General features: G+C 35.6%; 3 protein-coding genes across 4 annotated transcripts; 2 read left to right on the forward strand and 1 right to left on the reverse strand.

Moving 5' to 3' along the window:
- Positions 1-955: 955 nt before the first annotated feature.
- On the reverse strand, positions 956-5,799 carry LOC123320583 (leucine-rich repeat-containing protein 47-like). Its single transcript, XM_044907938.1, has 5 exons — positions 5,692-5,799; positions 4,977-5,603; positions 4,505-4,926; positions 4,112-4,381; positions 956-1,372 (listed from the first exon to the last, which is right to left on the reverse strand). The coding sequence occupies exons 2-5, from the start codon at positions 5,587-5,589 to the stop codon at positions 1,136-1,138; spliced, it is 1,542 nt and encodes a 513-aa protein (XP_044763873.1). The 5' UTR covers positions 5,590-5,603; positions 5,692-5,799; the 3' UTR covers positions 956-1,135.
- Positions 5,800-6,075: 276 nt separating this feature from the next.
- On the forward strand, positions 6,076-8,146 carry LOC123321119. The gene is made up of 8 exons (XM_044908622.1): positions 6,076-6,158; positions 6,420-6,552; positions 6,638-6,844; positions 6,931-7,053; positions 7,181-7,303; positions 7,410-7,601; positions 7,730-7,855; positions 8,028-8,146. The coding sequence occupies exons 1-8, from the start codon at positions 6,153-6,155 to the stop codon at positions 8,144-8,146; spliced, it is 1,029 nt and encodes a 342-aa protein (XP_044764557.1). The 5' UTR covers positions 6,076-6,152.
- Positions 7,725-18,007, forward strand: LOC123320174 (protein strawberry notch-like). 2 transcript variants are annotated; one of them, XM_044907377.1, is made up of 20 exons: positions 7,725-7,855; positions 8,028-8,135; positions 8,196-8,267; positions 8,381-8,491; positions 8,550-8,645; positions 8,730-8,840; positions 8,901-9,022; positions 9,111-9,381; positions 9,437-9,850; positions 9,933-10,151; positions 11,674-12,063; positions 12,115-12,249; positions 13,085-13,270; positions 13,517-13,720; positions 13,827-14,151; positions 14,956-15,312; positions 15,434-15,498; positions 15,586-15,953; positions 16,813-17,110; positions 17,546-18,007. In XM_044907377.1, the coding sequence occupies exons 3-20, from the start codon at positions 8,255-8,257 to the stop codon at positions 17,638-17,640; spliced, it is 3,780 nt and encodes a 1,259-aa protein (XP_044763312.1). In that variant the 5' UTR covers positions 7,725-7,855; positions 8,028-8,135; positions 8,196-8,254; the 3' UTR covers positions 17,641-18,007. The 2 variants fall into 2 exon arrangements, with proteins under 2 accessions (XP_044763312.1, XP_044763313.1); XM_044907378.1 differs by having other exon boundaries at positions 7,730-7,855; positions 8,550-8,612.
- Positions 18,008-18,357: the final 350 nt, after the last annotated feature.

The raw sequence follows: 18,357 nt of genomic DNA on the forward strand, positions 1-18,357 counted from the left end.
TGAATAACACTGAATTGACTACTCTCCTCTTTCCCTTTCTCTATGAAATCTCTAACCACGTTTCGACCATAGACAAACTCTGACTTCCGTTTCTAAAACCACAGAAACTGGAGTTATAAAAAAAGTTAAATTTTCAAATATTTACAATAATACAGCTTCGGTCGATTTTGAAACTAGTACATAGCTCTACAATAACGTTTTGGAGGTTCACTTAAAATGCTTGTGTCATATTACTAATCTAATATTTCAAGAGGGGCAGTTTGTAATTTTTTCTACGCAAATATAGATATACGTAACATTCAACTATTTGTTTTCTCAATTTTAATTTACTGTATTCCGAAACAGTTCATAACATTAAAAAAAATCATCATTTTCATTGAATTTCAATTACAGGACAGGCAGTGCCATCTATGCTGGAGCGCATGCACAAGAGGTTTATTGAGATTACACAGGTTGCTGTAATGTTGGCGCAGAGATTTTGTTGTTTTGTCTACAGCGTGATCCTTTTACATTGTCTACCATAGACAAGTCTACTGCAGGAGTAGCAGGACTGATGGTGAGAGTCATTTTACTTTTAATAATTTATTACAACTCAATATTTTATAGTTAGTTTCGTTTAATTTTAATAATCAATGTTCAATCTATTAATAATGAAAAACAGAACTTTATTGCTTGCAAGCAAACGCCAATAGACCTGAGAAATTTCAGCCATTACTTTCTAATTGTAAGATATATTTTTCTTGATTGAATTGATATTGCCAATGAATTTATACACGAAAATGCTTTTAATTTACAAAAAAAATGTTGGTCTGTTTAATTTTTTCATTATTACATATTTCATTTTCCCCACTTTCTATTTTGTATGGATAAGTTCGAATAGCTCTTGATCTAGATAGTGCTTATTATTTATTAATATTTTCATCAGGGCATTTGTTGAAAATAATAAGAATTCAGGTTCCAAAGGTATAGTTTATTCAGAAAAATAAAGGTACAAAATAAATTAAAATCGGTCAATGGTTGAAACAATCTCAGCGATAAAACAAAACAATGAATGCTCAATAAATTAGCAGGTTGCAGAAAAAAAACAACAGAAATAATTATTGTAAATGAAAAGAAAAAAGACCTGCTTAATGCATCAGTTACTCCTTATAACCTGAATCAGTTTCTGATCTTTAAAATTGAGATCAGTTTTCGAAGGATACACATTCTTCATTGTTCCTTCCTCGTCAACTGTTCTAATTTGAAGGACCTTCAAATCGGCCTCAAAAAGTAACACCATCTCTCTGAGGAGATTATCCATGACATTTTTACAGATCTGAAGTGACTCTGAACTTGTTACTTCTAAGAATAAATCAGTAGTGCTAACTTCCATCTGAAAAATAAAAATTCAGTATATTTTAAATGAAAAACCATTATGTGTACTAGAAATATTTATCTCTTTTTATGTTTTCTGGGTATCATGTACATTATACCTAATCGGTTTATGGATTCGAATGGCATATCTATTGAAAAGATGTGTTCGAAAAGACACCAACAGATTAACATAATAGAATAATATCATAGAGGCAAATAAATAATAAACAATCAACCAGTTTGTCAGGGTTGGTTTTGATAATGAAAGAATAAACAATCAACCTCTTTGTTTTTGATTGTTTATTCGGTACTTTATATTATAAAAGAATTTGTTAATACTGAAAAAAATCCTTTGATATTATCAGAATTATTTGAGTATAACATCCTTTTTTTAGCTATCAAAAGTGCCAAGACTTCGTTCACTATTGTAGTGAACAAAGTCAAGTGTTAAAACTTTGTTTACTAACTTTGTGAACAAAGTCAAATGTTAAGACTTTATTTACCATCTTTGTGAATAAAGTCAAGTGTTAAGTTAAGACTTTGTTTACTAATTTTGTGAACGAAGTGTGAAAAGTATTGACAAATACTGACACTTGCTCCCCCTACAGAGGGCGGGTGCTTTTAGAGAATCGTACAGTGACTTTATATGAAGTCACTGTAGAGAATCGGATTGAGCTTAAAGTGATAAAATTAATCAAAATCAAAAGATAACAATGATCAAACAAATAACTGGGAAGTATCGCGCGACTATTGGAATCAGTGAATAAAATCGGAAAGAGATAATTCAAAATGATGAAATCCCGCCATTGGTAGATTCTATGGAAGAATACGCCATACTCTGTGCCTAATCTTTGCTCTGTGCTCAATTGCTGCTAGATGGAAGGGCGCGAGCACGTGTAGCATTCAAAAGCGTTGACAAGTGTCAATTTATATACTATAAAGTGACGATTGGTGCCTATAGGGATAATTTCTAGTGTATATTGATTATTTTAAAAATAATTGAAGGTTAGTGTAACTACTTACGAACGCTGTTAAGTAGAATTAAACTAGAAAATATATATTAATCCTAATCACAGTAGATTAAGGGTATAATAGTTAATAATTCTAAAATGAATTTTAAAGCCGATTTATTATGTATCTCACGATATAAATACACAATTTTTAACGTTTTCATCAATGTGATGTTGTAAAGTATGAATGGTGTATACAACTCATGGTCTTTCTAGAAAAAAATTGAGGTATCCATTTGATTTAGGTTTATTGATATCATCATCAAGCTCTTCCCAGATTCTTTATTGAATCAGTCCTTGGTGGATATAAATTCATTGTCATTTAATGAGAAAAAATTCCGCATAATTTTGTGGCAGTTTTTATTTAGTGTTCTTACTATTTTCTAGGTGCAAACTGCCATGGTTTAGGCCATTCAACTCTCATTACCAAGGTGTGATAAAGGTGCCAAGTTATTTCAATTGTTATATGCATTAGTGCACTAAACCCATGTTCTTTGCTGAGATAAATGTCAGGTTTATACAGCAAAGAACTAACAAGCATTGATTTTAAGATAGAAGTACGTAATTTTTTTTGAGGTGGTCAAGTTAGTGAGAATCAAAATAAAATATTTTCTATTGGCGCTCCCAGATTACACTGAAATTCAATAATAAAACTAATCTATCCACCCTCAAAACATCAGATCACGCAAAAAAATTGAATATAGTATAATATATAAATCAATGAACAAACTGAAATTGAATGAGTGATTCGCCAACAGGAATTACTTTACTTTATTATTATTATTATTAATCAAATGAAAAACATAAATAAATGAATGAGAAGAATGAAATGAATGAATGAGAAGAATGAAATGAATGAATGAATGAATGAGAAGAAGATTCCAAAAATCCTTGTGAAGTTTGGTATTTTCATCAATTCCTGTCTGTCTGAATGAGAAATTTCGAATGTGTTTTAGTTTTAAGTTTCTAATTTCTTAGTTACTCATAGTTTTAATGAAATATCTTCCTCATGCTTTTTAGTTCCGATGCCTGAATGAAGCTTCATAATTTCATATAGAGTATTTTTTCAATTCTGTAGCATTAACACTACATTTAGGAGAAAATCTTTTTATTGTTAATATTTCTATTCATAATTTAGATGTATTTGTTTACTAATATTGTAATACCAAAAATTGTACACGTTTAAAATAGTATTTAAGTAAACTACGACAAATGAATTACTAGACCAGTAACAAAAACTGTGTTGAAAAAAATAAATACTTGCCAACTAAATGGGGAATTGTCTTTCAAACAAAAGTGGATTTTTTTTCAGATATCTTCATAACTTCGCATTACAAGCACATAACTTCAACCTTACACTTGAAAAATTTTTTTTTAGGGGATTCAAAATTCAAAAGGCTTCATTTGCATTTCACCATTTGGCAACAACAAATACAGATTACACAGATGATAAAGGGCAACAGATTCGAAACATTTAGATAAATGAAGATGGCTTCTTAAAAATACCAACTTTTATTGGGTAAACAAGACATAACTTAATTCTCTGACATAATAATTATAATGTTAGGGGTTTATAACTATGAACAGGACTGTTGCCACGTTATACATGAGAAACAAAGCTATTTGAAACATCAATTTGGACCATTTCCACAGCAAATTTGAAATATCCATGAATGAAACTCTCAATCATTTAGTTTAAACTTGCGTTTGTAGTGATAACCTGTAGATCATAATGAAAATTTACATACCTTGGAAATATCCGCATTTGTTATAGGTGGAAATGAAATCACTTCCTGCTTTGAATTAACAAGACATGGAAATTCAGGTTTTCCCTCTATCAGATACAAATATCTGTGGATGCCTGAGTATGTGTTTCTTTTTTTTTCCTTTCTAAAGTTCTCGGCTTCGATTTGTAGTTTTTCAAAAAGTTCTCTACCGGTCATCTCTCTACTTCTATTCAATGGTTTCAGTTTCAACTCGTCTGGTTTCATCGTTGTATATGTTAATTGTCCATCGCCCTTAAAGATGTAAATGTTACAGTGTTCAGAAACAATGTGTAGGTTTGGATCTATGCAAAAAATTTTAACGGGTATAAAATCAACATTCAGAAGTCAATTAATTATTAACTGAAAATATCTCACCAATTTATTGTAGTCATGTGTTGCTATAGTTGCTGAGTTCCTTTTGCCACATTCATTTTCATGTATCTTGTTTTGTAGTTGGATGAATTTTTTGAAAGTACTTTCATTGAAAACAACTCCCTGTACCACACAACAGATTATGTATTTTCTCACAGTTTCCACTTTCTTTGAAACTGTTACTAAACAGTCCTCTTTGGCATGGGAAATTTCTATCTTATACTTATACTCGGGAACTGTTGAGGTTTCATCAGCACTTTCAGATATCCTTTGGTTTTTCTTCCCTTTCTTTTGATTCGTCGAAATATTTGTTTGAACCCGTGGACAATGTTGCTTTACATAATCTAAAACTTGTTTGGTTCTACATTGGTCAATGAGTTTTAATAATCTTCGATCCGATATAGGATTTTGCTTCAAATTTATTTCTGAAATCAAATTTTGTTAGAAAGGAATCGGTAGAGGTTGAATATCCTACCTTTTAATTTCCCACAATCAGCCAGATTACCTGGAAGGCTCGTTATTTTATTAGAACCGACGTCTAAAATTTTCAACGCAGGCAAACAGTTTATCTCATTGGGAATAGACTTAATCTGGTTCTGACCCAATTTCAACTCGCTTAAATTAGTTAACTCACTATTACAAACTAAGGGAAATTCTTCTAATTCATTATGCGATAAATTCAATTCAGTTAATTTTTTATTATTCATCAAGGTGGGAAATTTTGTTATCTTATTCCTTGAAAAATTTATCGTTACAATTTGTTCTAACTTATCGAATATATCTGGAATTTCTGTGAGCTGATTTCCAGATAGGTCTAGAGTTTTCAATTTATGAAGCTTTCCTATCAATGGGTTCAACGTGTCGATCTTATTGTCATGTAAGGACAATATTTGTAAGTTCGTGAGATTGGTTACACGATCTGGAAATCCGGTGATACTTGTTCCGTGTATACAGAGATAATTTAAGCTTGTTAAATCGAATAAGGAATCATCCAAGCCATCTTCTTTTATCCTATCGTTAACAGATGTTCCTGTTAAGACTATTTCGTGGCGATTTTCTTTTTTAACGAGTTCTATTTCAGGCCACATGTTACTCAGTTATTCTGAAAAGGAAAAGTTAAACATCGAATGAACGGGAAATCAATCAGTGAAATACTTCAGAAACAGACTATGAAATTTCAAGATTCTTACCTTCGTTTGAAGTGTTTTAAATAATTTTTATTCAAAATTTTGATAATTATAATTTAGGTTATTTGCTAGGTTGAAATAGTTCAAAAGCTGTTTAAGTGCGTTTTGAACTACTTATGTCAATATAATTGGAACTAAAAATGTATCTGTGGAAGTTCAAAAGTAACAAATTCAGTAGTAGTTCAAATAATGTTTAAATGGTACACGTGGGGTGATTGACAGCTGACATAACCAAAAATTTTAGTTGAATTTCATCACGATGATTGATGAGGAATGCCTTGAACTTTTCGCAACCAAAATAAAATTACCTAAATTGAAATTTTTTATTTTATCATACAGGAAAAAAATTATAGGTAAAAATACTAACCTCCAGAAATCATTCACAAATACGTGAAAAAATCACGAAAATGAATGAACATTTCTGAAGAATTGGAAAAATTCTGTATATAATCAGTTGAATTCTCATGAGAGTAAGGAGCAGTTGTTTAGATTTAAGATTAAATGGTTTTCTTAACTCCGATGCACGGCTAAGAGCTACTAAACCTTATGTGAACTATTAAAAGCTGCTAGTGTTGGAAAGCTTTATGGTCCATTAATTTTTTTATCTTAGTGTTACGTGAATATTCGAGGAAACTTATGAACCATGAGCATTATTCACAGATTTTCATATATCAAATTACCAGAAATAATTTTCTGTAATATAATTTTCATTGAATTTACTTCCATTTCAGATCATTCCATACATCGGTAGCCCAAATAAAAAAACCTTTAGTTGTTCCCTCAATCATAAAAAAATGGACTTTTCAAGCGACGATTCATCTTGCAGTGATTTCGACGAAGATCCTGATACAATGGAAGTTCCTGGTTAGTTCTAAAATAACTTAAATGGTGTCTACTGTCGTTTGGATAATGCTTAGATTTCTTACCTTATTTCTCTTTTTTTTTCCAGACATAGATATTTCTATTGCGTCAACTATGAAAAATCACAATTACTTAGATGGTGATACAAATAACAATCCTTATTCCCAAATTGAAGCGGAAAATGTATTAGATGAAGTAGAGGAGTTCAGTACTCCACCAATCACTGAAAATAATGAACATGAAATCGAAACAGAAGAAGAGACTCAACCAGTGATAGAAAATACAAAAAACCACAGTAAGTAAAGTTCTTGCATTATATTGGGAAAAAGCTGTATATCGTCTTTTCTCATTAGCTCAAGTATAACTTATTTTTTCTTTTAGCATTACCTCAAAGGTTACCTCCAACAACGTCAAGGAATATTTCAGTGTGTATAAATGGTAGAATGATAAAATTAGATACAAGAAATGCTGTTTTAGTTACACCAGAATTATTAAAATCGATGGGTGAGTCTCTTTTTATACTATCTGTGATAATACTCAGAAAAAAGTAATATTGTATGTTTGATCTTGAAGCCTACTGAAATATGATGGATTGCTGATTGATGGAGTAATAATTAAAATTATTTTTCAGGCGGATTAGAAGGTACAAATGTAAATAGATCTGTGATAAATAATGTGACTAGATTTAATGGTAGTTCTGCCCGTGTAAATAATAACCAGCCTGTAACTGACCGAATACCTCATCAAGTATTAGGTAAGGATTTTTTATATTCTTATAGGATTTTGTGTTAATTGAAAAAAAATTAACTGATGAAAGTGTATTCTCAAATACAAACTGACCAAAAAGTTTCATGTTTCAGTTAATAATAATCCAAACACAACAGGATCATCTTCTGAACAAGGTGTCCTTGTCAATTCAAATGGAGCAATTCCTAGATTGGATTTCAGAAATGGTTTCCAAATAAGACTGCCCTCTCAACGATCAACGGGTAGTTCTGCCCATGTAAATAATACCCAGCCTGTAACTGACCAAATATCTCATCAAGTTTTAGGTAACGATTTTTAAATTTCTAAAGGACGTAACATTTTTGTACTTCTCTGAATTTGTATCAATTGAAAAAAATTAACTGTTGAAAGTATATCCTCGAATACAAACTGACCAAAAATTTTCATATTTTAGTTAGTAATCGAATCACAACAGAATCATCTACTGAACAAGGTGTCCTTGTCAATACAAATGGAGCAATTCCTAGATTGGACTATAGAAATGGTTTCCGAATAGAACCAGCCTCTCCACGATTAACGGGTAAGTGAAACATTTATAACTATTGTTATTATGCAAAATGAAATGCTGACCCTTTGAGAACATGAATGTAATGTAATTTTGGTCAAAATTGATCCAGCTTTTACTCTGGGTCCATTTCAGTCATGTATAGTTTGTGTGGTGGTAACGTATTATTAGAGTAATCTTATTCTAGGTCAGTCCATTCCTGGAGGAAGAAGAATACTCACCATAGATGGTATTATTGATACAGTTGATGATGATATCAGCGATCCTCCGACATTGACGCAACAACCAACCCAAAGTACGTATTGATATATTTTGGGATGTATAAATTTTTAATCGAACCCTCTTTTATTCATAGGAACCATTAGCAGAGTTCAGCTTCCACAAAGCGGTCGCATATTGAGGAGGGTAGCCATTATGCGCCCAAGAGGTATGTATACAGGGCGAGTGTTCACCACTGGTCCAATTTCCCTTGAAATAATTGCATGGCATCATTTTTTTACCACCTCAGTAAAATTTTTACTTATTCTTATGTAATTTCAGGATACAGCGAAAGTACTTCTCCGAACCGAACTGTTCGATATTCTGCAGTCAATGGACGTCAAATGATTCCAAACCATAGATTACCCCCTACTACTACTACATTTGGTTCATGTAATTAGCAATATTTTGAAAATCTGATGGTCGTTTTCATTTCTAATTTTTTTTGCAGTGGCACATTTTCGAGCACACGCACAAGGACAAGGTATTCGCACCATTCGAATAGTAAGACCAGGTGAATCTTTATATTCCCGAATAAAACTCCAAAGTGAGTGCATGAAATTTCATTTGAAAAACGGTTTCAAAACCAGCTGAAATCGAAACTTCAATTAATTCATTTAATGGGTTTTAGGTAGGGCACAGGGTGCATCATTGACCAATGGCAGAATAACAAACGGTGCTCAGTTTAGAAACAGCACCGTCTTAGATATACAGCGGACCTTAGAATCCCAAGGAATCACCGGTAAGTTTTGGGTTTCTTTTATAAATTTTGAGTTTTTTCCAATTTTCTTCCTACTTTCAGACCAGTCGGTTGCCAGATTTGTACAGAAGCACATGGAACAGAATCATTTAAAAAGGAAATTGGTTACCCACGATCACGATTACAATTCGACAAAGAAACAGAAAAAGGAGATTATGGAAGAGGTGATTGATTTATTTTTTAAGTCAAGGGATATAAGGATTCGATATTGAAGGCAATAGTTTGAAAACTACAGTGTGATGATATTTTCAGGTGGAGAACGAGATGGAATTAGGGGTGGCTGAAACTTACTCAACGTACATGCCAGCGAAATTGGGAATCGGAGAGAAACATCCAGACCCTGTGGTGGAAACTGCTTCGTTATCGTCTGTAGCTCCAGTGGACGTATGGTACGAACTGTCCATACCCCATAGAATAATCGAAAACGGCACCCTTTCCGCCCTGCAATTGGAGAGTATAACGTATGCAGCTCAAGCGCATGAACAAATTTTACCAGACAAGACTAGAGCCGGATATTTGATAGGTAAATCAAGTCATATATTTGTTAGAGTATAATGTGACACTGTGTAAAATTCCAGGTGATGGGGCAGGAGTGGGGAAAGGTCGCACGATAGCTGGACTGATTCTTGAGAATTTCAGCAAAGGTAGACGTAGAGCAGTGTGGGTGTCTATATCGAACGATTTGAAGTTCGACGCAGAGAGGGACCTCCAAGATGTGGGGGCCGGTTACATACAGGTGCACCGACTGAACAAAATGAAATATTCGCACAAGATATCCTCAGAGTCCAACGGTAGAAACAGGGAAGGGGTGCTGTTCTGCACATACTCGTCTCTGATCGGAGAGAGCAACGCCGCTGAAGGAAAATACACGAATAGGAAATCCCAGATCGTCCAGTGGTGCGGAAAAAACTTCGAAGGACTACTGATCTTCGACGAGTGTCACAAGGCCAAGAATCTGTGTCCTAGCGGATCGATGAAATCGACTAAGACAGGTCAGAGGATGCTCGATTGGAATTGTTGTTTTTGTGAGTGTCGTTAGAGTGTTTTTATTCACTCGGTGTTTGCAATTTCCAGGTCAGATGGTGCTGGAGCTACAGGCGTCCCTGCCGAACGCTAGAGTTTTGTATGCCTCTGCCACCGGAGCTTCGGAACCTAGAAATATGGCCTACATGACCCGGTTGGGTCTGTGGGGTAAGGGGACAACCTTCCAAACGTTCGAGGACTTTGCCACCGCTGTGGAGGAGAAGGGTGTTGGTGGCATGGAAATAGTGGCCATGGACATGAAGCTCAGAGGTCAGTATATTTGTGATTTTTCACGAAAACACAATGGGCGCCAGCTGCTGCGGAGTTTATAGACTACAGGGTGTCTGTACACGAATGTGAAGGGCTTTAGGTGATGATTCCTCGATGAAAATAAGCAGGGGTATGAATTTTTTTCGAAATCGACCTCCCTTCCAAGATACAGCCTTTGGAAGGGGATGAGGAGTCGACAGTTTTTAATTTTTATTATGGGTTCTAAAAAACACTAGATAGATGGTACTCACACAATTTTTTTGATCTCATAACTTTATTATTAGGTTTGGAAAATAATAACTCCTTATGATTTTCCTTCAAAAATTGTTTTCCGAGAAAAGTATCGACTGTATCGAAATTTTCCAAGAGACTTTCTCCAGAATCAAATGGGAAATCATAAGAGAATTCTATTTTTTGAAAATATATCCCACGAAAACAATTTTTGAAGGATAAGGGGTTGTTATTTTCAACACCTAATAATAAAGTTATGAGATCTAAAAAAATCGTGTGAGTAACATCTATTTAGTGCTTCATATTATGTACAGTTTTATGACTCAGTGTTTTTTAGAATCGGTAAAAGAATTAAAAACTGACGACTCGTCATCCCCTTCCAAAGGCTGTATCTTGGAAGGGAGGTCGATTTCGAAAAAAATTTATAGGAACTACCCCTGCTTATTTTCATCGAGGAATCATCTCCCTAAGTCCTTCGCATTTGTTTACAAACACCCTGTATACAGGGTGAGTCTTGGACTCGTACAAATATTTTAACAGTAGATTCTTGAGGGCGAAAGAAACACTTTTTCCTTTACCATTTTTCCGAATCGGATCGGTTTAAAAGATACAGGCTGTTGAAAAACCATAAGAACATGTTATTTTTGTTCTATTTCACAAACGATTTCATCGAATGAAATGAATTTCAGAATATATTTTTTTATTTATTTGATGAATCTTTTTGGAACACAAGATATCAGCCACGTCTTCCAGTTTTCTCATTATGACCATTGGGTACCATGAAAATACCAAAAATTCATAACCCAACTCTTGAAACTAAGTTAGACTAATGAATATTTGAAGGTTTTATAAAATAAAAGTAATTTGATGTTCAAAAATTAAAAAGGACCTGTGAAATTTGGAAAATTGGGTACTTTGGCTGAATACAACTCTTTTTGAAAGATCCACAGATGTGTAATGTCGCAGATTTAGCCAGTTATTCTGAAGATAATTTTGTTTCTCCAACGGTAGCACAGCTCGTTATGAAAACCTAAAATGGTATAGGAAAAAAGTGTTTTCTCAAGCTCAAGAATCTACAGTTAAATCTGTACGAGTCAAAGGCTCAGCCTGTATAAAATTTGTGGATTTAGGAGTTCAGCCACGACGAAAAACCCGACATTTCTTCAGTAAATTTCTCAATTTCAGAAGGTTGTTAAAGAAGTGGATATCTTTTATTTAGATAACATTAAGGTGCCTCTGTTGTCAATTTTTTTTCAACTAGACTTTGTCGCTCATCGTATAATTCCTTCAGGCATGTACATAGCGAGGCAGCTGAGTTTCCAAGACGTAAAATTCACGATAGTCGAAGTGCAGATGAGCAAGGAGTTCATCAAGGTGTACGACGAGAGCGTGGACCTATGGGTGGACGCGATGTTCAAGTTCCTCAAGGCGGCCGATCTTGTCGACGGCAACGGCAACATGAGAAAAACGATGAACGGCCAGTATTGGTCGACGCATCAGCGATTCTTCAAGTATCTGTGCATAGCCGCCAAGGTGGAGGAGGCGATCAGACTGGCCCATGATGCCATGAAAAATAACCGTTGCGTTGTCATCGGTCTGCAGAGCACTGGGGAGGCTGGGACGCTGGACCAGCTGGAAAAAGGGGATGGTACTCTGACGGATTTTGTATCGACGTGCAAAGGTGAGAACGCAATTTTTTTCGGTGTATCGAATATTGACACGATTTTTTTAGGTGTTTTTCAAAATTTGGTGGAAAAGCATTTTCCCTCGTCGAATCAGGACAATGTGAACAAAATACTGTCTAATTTATCGGTGGCTCAAAAGAATATACAGGAAGAGAAGGAAATGATGAAGAGAAAACAGCGTGGTAAGTAGAAAATCGAAAAATATACAGGCTGAGTCTCTGACTCGTACGAATATTTTAACAGTCGAAACTTGAGGTCGAAAGAAACACTTTTTTCCTTTACCATTTTTACCGAATACTCTCGGTTTGAAAGATACAGGCTGTTGAGGAACCATAAAAAATGATATTTTTAGTTTTATCTCGCAAACGGTTTCATGGAATGAAATAAATTTCGGAATGTAGTTTTTCATTCATTTGATGAATCTTTTTCGAATACAAGATATCACCCACGTCTTCCAGTTTCCTCATTATGACCATTACATACCATAAAAATAGAAAAATTCCAAGAACCCAACTCTTCAAACTAAGTTGGAAGCTATCTTATGAATATTTGAACGTTTTGTAAAATAAAAGTAATCTTCATGTTTTCTCGTATAATGCACCATTTTCGAGTAATTTGATGATCAAAAATTAAAATGTATCTGTGGAATTTTAAAAATTGGGTACTTTGGCTGAATATAACTCTGTTCAAAAGATCCACAGATGTGTAGTGTCACAGATTTAGCTACTTATTCCGAAGGTTTTTCCAGGGGTGGCACAGCTCATTATGAAAACTTAAAATGGCTATATCTTTTTATCAGAGCCGAATCGGAAAAATGGTATAGGAAAAAATGTTTCTTTTGACCTCAAGAATCTACTATTAAAATATTATATAGCTTACATGTGCACAAAACTTATGTGGATAACACGCCGAAATTCAGATCATTTAAGTGTATCCCATTTTCTCCTCCTTAATATTTTCTTACTAACAGTTAAGCGTTCGAGCCTTAACATTCAATCTGTGTATTTTATTCGGCAGAACTTCTGCAAATGGATTCCGACTTGGAACTCTCCGATGACGACTCTGATCATGAGCCGAAAGAACAAGAACGAAAGATGACAAAGGCCGAAATAGAGGCTCAAAAGGAATCAGAGGTGTTAGAAAATATATTCAAAAAGAAACATGGGGCGCATGTTTTCGAGGAGAAATACGAAGACCGCAAATGTAAGTACGAAGGGGAAAGTAGTGCCCCTTACATTGCAAAATAAAAAATTACCTTGTCAGGGGTATCAGATTTTTTTTTATTTCAATCACTCCTTGGTGCGTCAATTTTCATTGCTACAATTAGTACTTATTTGTTGGTTTACATCGAGAAACTGATGATATTTTGGTATTTTAACGGTATTCATGAGAGCAATGCTTGGTGTAGTTCAAAATTGAAACTAACGTGGAACTATATTTCTTCCTCAGTGAAAAAAAAGGAAACGGAGAAAGAAAAAGAGAACAAGCCAAAAAAACCCACCATCGAAGATATCGAAAAGGCGAATGAAATGAAAAGAGAGCTTCTGAGCCGTATCGAAAAACTGGGAGAAAAATTGCCTAAGAATACGCTTGATGATCTGATAGACAATCTGGGGGGTGCTGAACAGGTGGCCGAAATGACAGGAAGGAAAGGTGAGACAAAAATAGTCATTATATCCCTCGATCGATGAACAATATCCTGTTTTGTTGGTCAGAAATTCTCGAGGAAAACACTTATTAACATCCCGTCTCTCTCAAGGTCGAGTGGTTCAGACGGAGAACGGCATACAGTACGTGAGCAGGTCGGAGCAGGACGTTCCCCTGGAAACTTTGAACGTGAAGGAGAAAGAGAGGTTCATGGACGGCCGGAAATTGGTGGCCATCATCTCGGAGGCGGCTTCGAGCGGTATCTCGCTGCAGAGCGACAAGAGGGCCTTGAACAAGAGGAAGAGGTACCACATCACCCTCGAGCTGCCATGGTCGGCCGATAAGGCAGTGCAGCAGTTCGGCAGGACGCACAGGAGCAACCAGGTCAGCGCGCCGGAGTACGTCTTCCTCATAACGAATCTGGCCGGTGAAAGGAGGTAAGTTGAGAATCTATCGATGGTCGTTAGCTTTTCCGTCGAAAATTACCCCTGGTTAGTTGAAGTTTCACTTTCTGTCCTTCTACGTTTGAATCCAGCCTCCCTCCGTTCCTTTATTTACCCCCATGCCACAATTTCAAACCACACGTTAAAATTCTTTACATACCCACTTCTTCTTTTTCTCGATATAGGTACTTTCCTTCAGGATAATCTGTTTTTCCTGTCTTCATTACGTTTTTTATGAGCCTTATCTTATTTACTCCTTTTCTATCTACTGTTGAAATATTCGTGCGAGTCAAAGACTCTCCCTGTATATTGGAACTGACAGTCCCATTCTAACGGTATCCTTTTGTTCTACCATATTTTTCCGCCACAACATATCAGTTCCTTTCCCTCCTATGTTCTTCAGCATTTCAGCCGATAATTTGTCCCTCCAAGAAGTGACCTTCAGTACTATTTGAAATAAAGTATGGCCCAACGAAAATTCAACACCTCGATTATCCGGCTTCAAAATGAAAATGTGAAAAATCGGTCGGATCCTTTACTACTTGACCTAAGACAGCCACGTCCCTCGCTTCGTCTCTTTCATGCACCCCCTTTTTGTTTCCGACTGAACCAGGGTTTATACAAATTGAACCAACATCCAACGAACCAGAGTTAACCTCTTTTTAGCATTTTTTCTGGTTCTGCATGGGGGCCAAGACATTGAAGCTGATACTTTTTCAAATTGACCCACTCTGTAACAAAAACTGTAACGTAAAAATGATTGGGAGAATATTGTTTCATTATTATCGTTTTTTTTAGATTCGCGTCCACCGTAGCCAAGAGATTGGAAAGCCTGGGGGCCCTGACGCACGGAGACCGTCGCGCAGCTGACAACAGAGACCTGAGTCAGTTTAATATCGACAACAAATACGGCAAAAACGCGCTCGAGACAGTGATGAAATCGATTTTGTCGAGGGAATCACCGTTCATTGGACCACCGAGGGATTACAAGGGTGACTTCTTCCAGGACTGTACCGACGCATTGATCGGAGTGGGTCTGATAATTCGAGACCCCTCGAGGGGGACCCTGACCCTGGACAAGGATTACTCTAACATATCCAAGTTCCTCAACAGGATATTAGGGATACGCGTTGAACTCCAGAATAGGCTCTTCAAGTGAGGGTTTTTTCTTCATTAATTGATTTTGACAAGTGACACAGTGTCACGTCAACAATATTTTTACCAATTTCAGAGGATGCAGCTTGTGTACGTACAATAAAAATAACTTTATTTGCAGATATTTCACTGATACCATGAATGCCATGATTGCCATAGCCAAACGTAATGGAACCTTCGATTTAGGTTAGTTACCGATGACATTTGAGTTGGGAGTTGGGTTAAACCAGTCATCTGTCACTGTCATAACGATTTGTACGTTTTTATTCGCAGGTATCTTAGATCTAGGGGCCAACAGTAGGGACGTTATCAAGAGGGTGCGGACAATAACTTTCCTCTATAAACATCCCACCGGTGTCGCTCCGATAGAGCTCCACAAGCTGGTGGTCGAGAGGGGGTTGTCGTGGAAGGACGCCCTGCAGAAATTCGAGGAGGAGGCGTCGGAGCAGCACGAGGGATTTTACGCTTCTCGTCATGGCAACCGCGGAAGACATCTGGTAATCCTGTTGATAAAAGTTGAAAGGCCGACTGGAAGACGCGGTACTTATGAAACGGATGATAAGTTGGCGTTGTACAGGCCTAATACGGGGAAACAGAACCAGCTCGTCACCCTGGCAGAAATCGAACACAAATATTACAAGGTATGTGGTTAGTTTTCGAGTAGCTCAAGCACTCAGACAATTCTTTTTTTTTTCCAATTTGATTCGATGGGAGAACAGTGAGTAGCTGCAATTTCAATTTGGTCTTATATAGTTTTTTCTGTAGTTTTCAAATAATTTGACGGTTTTCATGAATTCTGATGTACAGGGTGTTTTATGGCTATCTTTAAGATCAATGGAATTTTACTGAGCCAGTCCTGAGCTTCAGGTTTCATTGATATAACAATCAATGAGGATATCCACTTAACACGTTCTCCTAAAAATTGATTAGAATATACCGAGTGGTTCCGAAGTTATGGCTTGTTGGAAATTTGGGCCAAATGAATAAAGCATCCTGTATATTGTGCATTGGGCATCGTAGACCTTTGGTTATCTGCAATTGTTTGTGTGTCCCCCACCTGCAGTTGAGCTTCGTACAGGGTGGGCAAAATTCATTGTCCATTGTCGATAGATTCTACGTATAAAAGTGCCTAAGAAGGTTCAAGTTTCAGATCTGTAACTTCAAGGATGAAAAAGTTATGAGAACTTTTCGAAATCGTCAAAATCTCAATTTTTGCTAATAATTCAAAAATGAAGAATCGTAGGAGGCTACAGTTTTCAACATTCTTTGTTTCTCTGAAAAGGAGCTAGGAAATGTGTCATCCGTTTTCTTCTAGCTCTTATAGTTCTCGAGATCCCCTCAGTCGACAACGAATTTTGCCCACCCTCTACACTTAACCGTGAAACGCCCTGTATATTATTACATGTATGCAAATTATCCACCAGTGTCGTAAAGATAGTTTAGTGTATCATGGTAGTGATGAATTTATACAGCGTATCTTATATCCTAATTTTACCACAGACTGATGCAAAAGAAGTGCAAAATTTGTGGGAGGAGCAGTATAACTGCACCATCTGTTCTCACTTGTACATGAATGGAGACTGTCGTTCTGGATCGAACTGTGAGAACGGCCTGAGACGAAGAACCTATCATGTGCTTGCTGGTGCTGTGCTTCCTATTTGGCTCAAAATAGAGAAGGCGATCGCTGACAAATCCAATGAAGAGGACAACGAGAAGGAGAATAAAAAAGAAAATAGGAAAGAGAAGAACAAAATGCAGGTTATTCGAGTAAAAACTGTTGACAACATGAAAATAGTTGGTAAGTTCGTGAGTTTGTTTAGTCACATTAGTAATTTACAGGGTGAGTCTTCCTACACTAGTTTCTTGAGGTCAAAAGAAACACCTTTTTCCTATTCGGTTCTTGGAATTTTTGTATTTTCATGTTATGTAATGGTCATAATGAGAAAACTGGAAGACGTGTTCGAAAAAGATCAATAAAATAAATGAAAAACCATATTCCGAAATTCATTTCATTCGATAAAACCGTTTGTGAGATAGAAATAAAAATAACATTTTGTATGGTTTTTCAACAGCCTGTATCTTTTAAACCGAGCTGATTCGGAAAAAATAGTAAAGGAAAAAAGTGTTCCTTTTGACTTCTGCTACTGCTAAATTATTTTTACGAGTCAAAGACTCACCCTGTATATCTGATTAATCTTCAAGTAAGAAATTTGAAACAATTTCATCTTCTCAGGCACCCTCATAAAGAACCACTTGGTTGACGGATTAGTTAAAGTTTTGACGGAAGAAGCTGAAAGTGTTAAAGATGAAGATTTTCCTGAGGAGTAAAACGTGAATGCACCAAATGATGACTCTGTAAATATTAGAATATTTTTGTGATGAGAAATCAAAATTAGATAACTTATGTTTAGTTTAATTGAATCTCGGTCCAAATGAATTGGCCGAGATTCCTGTGATATTTTAAAAAAGTATTAAGTACCACAAAACGTTAATTGTTATTTGTGTAATCAAGTCTTCTAAACTGTGAATGACTAATTCTGTACGTTTTAAGACAGAATTTAAATTGTGATTTGTACTTTAAGTGTAATGCTTTATATTTATATCACCTAAATCTGTTGGATTTCTCTATTTATTATGTGATTGTATCATTTCTTCCGTTCAAGGATTAATGAAAATATATTTACTTGAAAAATTATTGTTTCTTTCTTTTCCCCTTCCTGCTTTGTTTGCACAATAATAACCATGTGTACTTTTGTGAATTATTCCTGAATAAATAGCTGAGACAACTTCACTCCAACAACGGATCGAGAAATCATTAAACCTCAGTGGTTCATCTATTAGTAAGTATACATATAAAGAATCGACTAAAACGAACCCTTTTCACTCCACTGTCCATTTTTTCAAATCATTCCAATTTAGATTACAGCTCAATTTGTTTTAAAGGAAAAGTTCATTGAAGTTTTCGCGCCTAATTTGAATTTGAATTATTTAAAGATCTGGGGTATTGAGTGCCAACACTACCCGCGCAATATCCCTATTTTATTG

This window comes from Coccinella septempunctata, chromosome 9 (assembly GCF_907165205.1).
Source record: "Coccinella septempunctata chromosome 9, icCocSept1.1, whole genome shotgun sequence".
Classification (NCBI taxonomy): domain Eukaryota; kingdom Metazoa; phylum Arthropoda; class Insecta; order Coleoptera; family Coccinellidae; genus Coccinella; species Coccinella septempunctata.

Coding starts and splice junctions, on each gene's coding strand:
- LOC123320583 (XM_044907938.1), bottom strand. CDS start 5,589: ATGTGGCCTGAAATAGAACTCGTTAAAAAAGAAAATCGCCACGAAATA. Junction 4,927..4,976: donor TGATTGTGGGAAATTAAAAG/GTAGGATATTCA, acceptor ATTTGATTTCAG/AAATAAATTTGAAGCAAAAT. Junction 1,373..4,111: donor CAAATGCGGATATTTCCAAG/GTATGTAAATTT, acceptor TTTATTTTTCAG/ATGGAAGTTAGCACTACTGA.
- LOC123321119 (XM_044908622.1), top strand. Junction 7,054..7,180: donor AGAATTATTAAAATCGATGG/GTGAGTCTCTTT, acceptor ATTATTTTTCAG/GCGGATTAGAAGGTACAAAT. Junction 7,304..7,409: donor AATACCTCATCAAGTATTAG/GTAAGGATTTTT, acceptor TTCATGTTTCAG/TTAATAATAATCCAAACACA.
- LOC123320174 (XM_044907377.1), top strand. Junction 9,382..9,436: donor TAGAGCCGGATATTTGATAG/GTAAATCAAGTC, acceptor GTAAAATTCCAG/GTGATGGGGCAGGAGTGGGG. Junction 9,851..9,932: donor GATGAAATCGACTAAGACAG/GTCAGAGGATGC, acceptor TGCAATTTCCAG/GTCAGATGGTGCTGGAGCTA.